At 46.5% G+C, this 9269-nt stretch overlaps 1 protein-coding gene across 1 annotated transcript in view; it reads right to left on the bottom strand.

Moving 5' to 3' along the window:
- Nucleotides 1–262: 262 nt before the first annotated feature.
- Nucleotides 263–9269, bottom strand: part of GRIPAP1 (GRIP1 associated protein 1) — a 76220-nt gene continuing 67213 nt past the window's right edge. The window contains exons 25-26 of the mRNA XM_015821111.1: nucleotides 5962–6116; nucleotides 263–400 (exon numbers count right to left, since the gene is read on the bottom strand). Coding sequence (XP_015676597.1) covers nucleotides 308–400; nucleotides 5962–6116 — 248 coding nt within the window. The 3' untranslated portion in view covers nucleotides 263–307. The remainder of the gene's footprint in view (nucleotides 401–5961; nucleotides 6117–9269) is intronic.

The following is a 9269-nucleotide window of genomic DNA, read 5'->3' as shown; positions in this document are numbered from 1 at the left end:
GCAGGTCCACAAAGAGGCAGGCAGCATAATCAGTAGGTGCATGATTCAAAAGAAATCAAACTGTTTGGGGGAAGGCCTGAGTAGAACAGTGATGAGGGGAGAAACTGCTGTTTGTGCGCCACTAAGAGGGAAAGAGTAGCTGGGGGTTAAGTGCCTGCCCCTTCCGATACAGTCGAAAGAAATGGTCCGACTAGAGAGAAGGGAGGCGGACAGTTCCAATATCTCTTCCCCAACCCACCCCACACACACACCAGCAGCGCAGCCAAGGGCCAAGCATGGAGGACGGCATCATAGGTGGAACTGAGGCTCAGACAGCATCATCCAAGCCAGGTTCAGCATCAGGGGACGGGACACCCTCTTTGCTAAGACGGACGATCTCCTGGGAAAGGACCTCCAAATCCTGGAAGAAAGGGGGGAAATCAGATGAGAGGGAGCCAGAAAAGGAGACCTGTGGAAGAACAGGCATGATATCCAAACAGGAGATACAAGCAAAATACAGACATCCCTTTCAAGTCATGCCCATTCTACACAATTCATTCTCCCAACTAAAAACTGCTCATTGATCGTCACTGGGCTTGAATTCAAAGGACGTCTGGAAAGCAAAAAACCCAAAACAACACAGAGATAAAGAACCAATGGCAATGAATGCACTTTATTAAGAGAAGGAAAGGACCCAACTTGGTTTGGACTGCAAAAAAGCAACTTCCTTTAACGACCCATTTCTTCTCCTTTTAGCTCAGAAGTCAGGAATAGATGCACTTCAGATCACATTCCTTCTTGCAAAGCATTGCACACCAGGGGAGCTAGACCCACCTCCATGCCCTAGCTCAGACATGTCAAACACAAGGCCTGGGGGCCGGATGCGGCCCGCTAAGTGGTTTCATGTGGCCCGCGAAGCCATCCTGGAAACAGTGAGGGAATAGCCCCCGCTGCCTTGGCCCTGGCCGGCCGGGAACCAACGTACAATTTTGTGGTGGCCATCTATGCTGAAAGGCATTCAGTCTTAGCTCCATAAGCCCCCCCCCCGCATGGTCTGAGAGGAATAGTGAGGCTCCTCCAGTGGACCATGCCTTGGCACTTGCCCTGGTCCCACCCCCTTCTGCCAGAGACCCTCAGATCTATCCCACTCCTGCCCAGGCCCCCACAGGCACCCTTGATGCGAACAATGTAGTGCTGGCCACGCCCACCCAGTAGGCCACACCCACTCCATCCACGCCCACCCAGTAGGCCGCACCCACCCTGGCCACACCCACCCAGTCCCCTGAGGGCAACCGCAATGCTGATGCGGCCCTCAATGAAATTGAGTTTGACACCCCTGCCCTAGCTGGCCTCTTCTACCATCCATTCTACTTGCCAGCAGCTTCTTTCCCAAATGCACAATGCCCCCTACAGGCCATCACCGGGCCCGACCATGCTATTTCATCTGCCATGCACCATTAACCTTTCCCCCTACTCAGTAATTCCCTGCGTGGCCGAAGACTTCCTCCCAGATTAGTTTCTTGATCCTCACTGACAGCGTCAGGACAGCATCCCTTTTCTGCCCCACGCCGACTGCTCCACTGAAGCCCCAACCTTGAAGCAGCCTGTCCTCTGAGGCTGCTCAACCCCCATCCCTCCCCATTCAGAGACGGCTATAAATAGCCTCTTCTTTCCGCTGACATCATCCTTTCGTCCCCTTGTTCCATTAGGACATTGGAAAGATCAGATTTTTTACATCAAGCTCATGCTGAAGAGGAAGAAAGAAAAAAAAACCACCCCAATATGCTGCAAAACCGTTCTCTTACCTCAGCATGTGCTTTCGTGATAAAAGCAGGAAAGCAGAAGACTCACCTTGCTAGATCAGATAGATGTCTATCTAACCCAGCAATCTGTTTCTAGCTAGTAGAAGCAAGGAAGCTCTCTAAAACACAAGAGAAGGAGCAATTGATCTTTCCCTGCCATCTGATCCTAGAAACTGATATTCAGAAGTATACTTCTTTTGAATGTGGAGTATCCTTTGAGGTGTCACGGCTGAGAGGAATATTCTAAAAGAATTACCTTGCACAAAGCTATCTAGCCCTTTGGAAAAAAAAATCCTCTGCAAGTTTTATAAACTATATAAATACTGTATGTGGATCGTGTATTAAGGGTTTTTTCTTGTCACTTCTTTTTTTTTGGGGGGGAGAGCTCAAAGCACATTCAAAGTGCTCTTTTACTCAGACTCTTAGCTACCTATCTGAAAATCCAGCATTAGACCACTTGTATCAGTGAAAAAAACAACAACCCAGAATGGTGAGCACTTATAATCTGGACCTAGCTCGGTGGTGGGTGTGTAGGTGACAAACAGCCAGGAAGTAACATTCCTGCTGTACCATCACCACTATGGCCAGAATGCAGATTTCTCTGCCCCCCCCCCCCCGACATACTTCCAAGCTCCAAAAACATCTCCCTTAAGCTACTCTTCCCAAAAGCAACTGCATCACCCAAGATCTCCTCTCTGAATTGCGGGTGGTCACCCATCTGTGACAGAGAGAGAAGACTGGAGAAAATGCAGATTGTATGAAGATAAGAGTTCTTCATTCAAGGTCAATCGCAGCGTTCAGGCAGAAGGAAATTTGCTACTCCCTTAGCTTCCCTTCTCGGTGCCAAAGCTGGGGCTCTTGCTGCCTCTCTTCCTCATCAGTCACCTTGATCTGCAGCCTGAGAAAAGATGAATGGACAAGCCAGCTACCGCAGCTGTGTAAAACACTCGCCCAGGACCAAGAACACACAAACTCAGAAGCCAACTAGCAGAGAGTCTCTCTGTTCTTATTCACTTACCACAGCAGCCTGTTCCTCCCGTCGGTTAAGAGCTCTCCCCAATGCCACATTTTTCAACAGTTATAGGCTACTAAGGATTTGTCCAACAAGCCCTATACCTCATAACAAGCATCTTCTCCCTCTCTGGTTGCTGGTCTTCATCCCACAGCCTTCCCAACCATAGATTCCTAGACAGTGCTGGATCAGAACTCCTATTGTTGCAGGAATCACAGGAGCTATCATCCAACATCAATTTGGGAATTTATGTTTGGCGAAGGCTGCTCTAGCTGCCTTCAGCATTTCTAAATTTGTATTTGTAGCTGTACCTTGAATTTGGTGTGCCGGGTCCCCTTTGGGTAACTTTTGTTCTACCCAGCCTCTTCTATCTTTTGTTTATGAGGGGTTGCTCCTCATCATTTAGGTTGCCAACTTTAATTTTTTGCTTTGGGTGTTCTGTTCTTCTGAATGTGCAGAGCATTGCTTTCACTCAGAAGGAACAGAAAATAGTTGCAGTGATAGCAATAGTGAAAGCCAGTATGATGTAATGGTTAAGGTACAGGCTAGAAACCTGGAAGCCTTGAGTTCTAGTCCTGCGCTAAGCACAAAACCACCTGGATGACTTAGGGCAAGCCACTCTCTCTGTCTCTCAGCCCTAGGAAAAAAGCAAAGGCAAAAACTATTTCTGAAAATGTCACCAAGAAAACTGCACAGGGTATTTCAAGACTAATTCAAGGGCAGACACGCACAAAATTATACTACTAATACAATCATCATGGCTCTAAGGGAAGGATGCCATTGATTATGTATAGAGCGACTTCAGAATATTTTTCAATTATGGATGTTGGCACCAGGCATCTAGTTTAGGATTGCAATAATCTAGTTGAAAGGCCAAAGGACAGTTACTTATAAAACCGAGCAGGCAAGGATTGGCCCTTCCTCTAGGTAAGCTGACACTGCAGTAGAGACTTCTGTTTATAGCTTGACCCTGGCTATCAAGGGCGTTGTCTCCTCCTGATGGTACCATGCAGATCACAACAAAAGGCGACCCCTCTCTGCATGTTTCCTTAAGACACAGGAGTGCAATAAGATTAGCTCACACCTTTTATTCCACAGTAATTGTTCCAAACAAACACACACACACCCCGCCACCATCAGCATTTTTGGTTACTTAGCAATGCCGTTTAGCTTTCTCCTGGGGCAGCCTTTTCTTCCTCACCATGGTGACTCCCAGAGATCTTGAAACTAGCTTTCCCAGAATTCCATGCCAGCCTGTTCAAAGGCATGAATTATGCCACCCAATATTCTTCAACCGTTCACTTTATAACTCCTACGGCACGGGCGATAGCAAATGTTTGCATAAGCTGAATTTCCCAAATCCCAAGAGAACACTATCTTGGGGAAGACTGTGCACAGCCTCAGCATGATATAAAATGCCTGAAAGATGTGGATGTGGTCCCTAAGGGACCTCCAAATGTTTATCCCAAATTATCAATTTTAATGAATCAGAAAATGGTTAAATATATGGTTGGAGAGCAGTCAGAAGAAATGTTTTTAATTTGACATACATTTAAATATGGTTAAAACCAAATAAAAGCCAAGGTTAGTTTCTATCCTACCCTCACCTGTAATATTTTTGGAGTCCCCAGCATACCCCTGAATGGCCAAGGAACTTGTCCAACTTTGCCTTGTCATAGAAAAGCTGCATGTGTTTAATGTAGCTTAATTTGAGGGAAAATACACCATTTGCTTTAGCACAGGGCTTTTCAACCAGTGGTACGGGTACCACCTGTGGTACATTGGCACCTGGCAGGTGGTACGCGACCATCCTAGAAAAGTGGTAGCGGGGGAGGGGAATGAGCTGAACCGGTGGCAGCACCGCACAAGCCTGAGCGAGAGATGGCTGGAGCTGCAGGGCTGTCAGGGCTCAGTGAAAGCGCCAGGATCAGTGCCGCTTTCCAGCTGATCGGCGCTTCTTCGGGGCTGTCTGGGCTCAGTGGAAGCGCCAGGATCAGCGCCAGGCTCCAGCTGGAGCTGGGCGCTGATCCTGGTGCTTCTGCTGAGCCCTGAAGAAGCACCAATCGGCTGGAAAGCAGCACTGATATTGGCGCTTCTGCTGAGCCTGGAAGAAGTGCCAATCAGCTGGAATGTTGCAGCATCTCCAGGATCTTGTGATTTACATTCAGATGCTTGGCAACTGATTCATGACGGTCACAGTGTCCCAGGGTCATGTGAAGTGACCAAAACCTGCTGCAACCACCCAGCAGACGGGGGGAATAAACACCAAACACTCCCCACCCCACCCCCGCTGCCAATCCTCAACAGAAATGCTCACAACAATGAAAACCTCGGACAGGAGGAAGAGCGCCGCCGGGTGGGCAGGCAGATGTCTTGCTCGGCTGTGGCTTGGGGGGCACTTTTTTCAGTGCCATTGTAACTTCGAATAGTCACTAAGCGAACTGTTGTAAGTCGAGGACTACCTGTACTTTATCACTTTTTTCCTTTTTTTTGGGTCATCAAGTTTTTGACACCTTGCTAGTCGACTGGTGGTACTTGGATGTTGCCATATCCTAAAAGTGGTTCAATGGGTGAAAAGGTTGAAAAGCCCTGCTCTAGCGTTCCTACCCCAAATCCTTTCCAAGGTTTGAGCAATATGTTCCTAGGGAGCTCTTCTCTAATAGTTCCCCTTTGGCAAGAGAACATTATACGGAGACTTGAGAGAAGATCTTCTTGGCTGGGGAAAGCCACTTAGAAAATGCCTCCCTTGCAGAGGGCAGCCTAGCATTTTATTTCAGTCTTAGCAAAGCCTGTCTATTCATTCACTCAAAATGTTGGGTTGTTGTGGCTACAGCATGATCTTGATTCACCATTTGCTTATATTGGACGGGGGGAGTTTGCTCTTAGTGATGTTGCTTGTTTTAGTGTCTGAAGTTTTCTTTTCTTTGTTTGTATCACCGTCAGCCTTCATAAGAATCAGTTATACATCTTTCAGATAAATGAGGATGTCCTGCATAAATGGCCATTTCCATTTCAGTACTCTGAATGTTCAGGGTTGCCTGTCGCTCGATGCCTTTTGCTAGCAGAAGCCCTCCCTTCTTCCCCATGCCATTCAGTGGCTGACTCTGCCCAGTCCCAATTTCACACCCACACACCCACAAGCCTTTTCTCCAGGCTCCACCTACAAACCTTCTGTAAGTGCATGTTTTTGGTGAGCTGCTCCTCCAGCATGTTCTGTAGCTTCTTGTTCATCTCACGCAGGTTCTCATCTCCTGGCTTCACCAGGTCTCGCAGGACACTACTTAGGCTACTTCGATCAACCTGCCCGTGAGCCCCAGACACATCTGACAAAGAGAAAAGGGCAAGGAGAAAAAGGCGGTGACAAAGAAGTTACAAATGGATGTATAAGTGAAATTATGGCTGTAATGGAAACCGAGCCTCTGAGCTGCACCATTTGAAGAGGGAAAACACAGGTCGTGTATTGGATTATCCTTCCTATGAATAATTACGTAACATTCCCTGTAACAACAGTCTTTCTCTTGAGAAGTGTTTTTTTTTTTGGAAGAACACTCCTTAGAACAGTGGTGGCGAACCTATGGCACAGGTGCCAGAGGCGGCACTCAGAGCCCTCTCTGTGGGCACGCACGCCATCGCCCCAGTCCTAGGCCTTCAGCTGGGTTTTATAAAACCTTTTCGCTTTAGGCCTCCGCTGCCATGTGCAAACAAAAAAAAGGTTCAATCAATCAGTCAATTTCAACTTCTCGCGGGAAAAAAAAAAGATCTTACAAAGTTGGGATTGATTGAACTTTTTAGTCCCACCCAGTCTGCAGTTACCACCGCAGCCATGCCCACCCAATGGGCCACACCCACCCAATGGGCCACACCCACCCAATGGGCCACACCCACCAGCACCCAACGATGCGTAAGTGGGTTTTGGGTTGCAGTTTGGGCACTCGGTCTCTAAAAGGTTCGCCATCACTGCCTTAGAATAAAGGAGATCATGACTAACATGTTTGTCATCCATAGGAGAAACCAACCTAAAAATCCTTTGGGAACAAGTTAGCCCTCTTACACTTTCAAAATTCTGCTCTGGATCCTTTTTTTTTTTCATAAAATATTAAATTTCTGTCCTCTCACCGGACAGGGCAGCCTTTCCCAATTTGGTGATTTTTAGATGTGTTGGATAATGGAGAACCCAAGAATCAATGTCCATCACATCTTAGAGCAGTGTTTCTCAACCTTGGCAACTTTACGATGTGTGGACTTCAACTCCCAGAATTCTCCAGCTAGCGTTGCTAGCTGGAGAATTTTGGGAGTTGAAGTCCACACATCGTAAAGTTGCCAAGGTTGAGAAACACTGTCTTAGAGAATACCCATAGGGGAAGACTCCCCAGTTATCCACCAGAGCTCTTTCCTTAGTGACCTTCTTAAGACGTCCATAAGCAGAGGTTTGTTTTAAATGACCTTTGAAGATAGGAAGATAGTTGACCGACAAGTGGTTGGTTCTTTTCGCAAGCTTCTGAACTAAATGGTTTTATAGTTATTCTTCTGGACTTGCAATGGTATCGGGATTGACCTTGCAAGGCAGGAGGAAGATCCACCACCGTCCTAGACAAGGTCTGTTAAATGAAATTTGAGTCTGAAGGAGGAGGGGTAGCAAAAGCTGCTCATAAGGAACCCTTCCTAATTTTCAGGAGAGTCAAAGTGAGGAATTGGGGGGGGGCTACTTTGAGACTTGCAACACTCTGTTAATGTAGCCTTAGAGTACAGATAGAGTTTGTACTCCTAGTTGTGTTTCTTGTCTGGACTACCTCGCAAGACTGGCAGGACTCTATAAGGGTTGCATTTAGTTTACTGTTATTGTGAATAAGTTTCCACGTTCCAAAAGGGGAGGATCAGAATTATGAGAAGCAAATAAAATGAGTAGTATCATTTAATTCCACAGCTAATTAGAGTTGATTATATGATGATGTTAGGGAGAGTGAGGTCACAAAAAATTACTCTTAGTTTATCGCAGGCCTGTTTACTTTCAGAAACATATCCAAAACAGAGAACTTGCAAGCAAGGAACAAGCAGTACTGTGGAATCCACCCCACTTCCAATACTAAATGCTGTAATAGTAAATAAAACAGCAACAACTGTGATATCCACCTTTCAATTCTTCCTTTTGGAACTCACATTTATCTTCCAAACACCACCTCCCTGCACTTCTAACCATTACTCACAGCTCTCCTTCCTGGAGTTTGGGTTGGTTCTAATCTCATCAGGGATCTGACATGAATCTGGGATCTTTCCATGTAGGAAAGCTGGGAGGTGTTCAACCATGAAATTAGCAAAGCAGCGGGAAAGAAATAACAGCAGTAGACCAACCTCCATTCCACCGTAAGAAACTAGCATGAAAAAAGGCACAAAATTAAATTGGGTGCAGGGTGGAGGAGCCAACACACTTGCTTGCAATCTCACTGCTTTTGAGAGCCAAGAGACAGATAACTCCAACAAAAGGGAAGTCTGTATGGCTCCATGACAGCCTAGCTAGCCTATTGTTTGAATGATGGGGTTGCAGGGATAAGGATGAGGAAACAAATGTGCCTGGAGTACAGCAAGATATAAAGCTTCTCAAAACCAGAGCTGAAGTCAAAGCATATTGACCATACCCAGACCCCATATATTAGGGAACAGCTCCAGTTTCAAGCAATATCCAAGTAAAATTAAGCCTCTAAGGTTGCCACTTGGTCAAGCAGCCAGTGCAGAGATATGTTGATAATCACTATTTCATCTGAAGAAACCACAACCCCAAATTTGTCTACTATTCTCCACCAATGTCCTGCCAGATACCAGGCTAACTCAGTTGCCTAGCTTCATTCTTGACCTTGTTAGTCTGATCGGAGTTGATTTCATAAATCCAAAATGGGTCATTCTTTCTAAACCCCAACTATCTAACCTTTCCAGCTTCCCAAATGGTGAGACCTTACTTGGAAGGACATTTTCATATCAGCTTCCCTGAAATGGAGAAAGTGGTGGAGACTGAGCATTGGTGTTCCTGATTCCTTTCTTCCAAGACCAGTGGGGAAAGGCCTGCATGTTGCGCCCTCCCTCCCAAGACTGTTGAATACAGTTTGCTGCCTTGATTTCCAAGACTGATGCTGGACTAAAGCAACTCTGACATCTAGATCAATTCTGCCTGTTCTCCCTTTCAGCCTTCATCAATCTAGCTGTCTCTCAATACCAAAATCCTTCCTGTCCCTTGGCTGAGCTAGTAAGCGTTGCCATTGTTGTTGTTAATTGCGAAGTCGTGTCCGACCCATCGCGACCCCATGGACAACGTTCCTCCAGGCCTTCCTGTCCTCTACCATCTTCTGGAGTCCATTTAAGTTCACGCCTACTGCTTCAGTGACTCCATCCAGCCACCTCATTCTCTGTCGTCCCCTTCTTCTATTGCCCTCAATCTTTCCCAGCATTAGGCTCTTCTCCAGTGAGTCCTTCCTTCTCATTAGGTG

This window comes from Protobothrops mucrosquamatus, unplaced genomic scaffold (genome assembly GCF_001527695.2).
Source record: "Protobothrops mucrosquamatus isolate PMUCROS unplaced genomic scaffold, P.Mucros_1.0 scaffold_159, whole genome shotgun sequence".
NCBI lineage: Eukaryota > Metazoa > Chordata > Lepidosauria > Squamata > Viperidae > Protobothrops > Protobothrops mucrosquamatus.
This window is presented reverse-complemented; position numbering and strand designations above follow the sequence as displayed.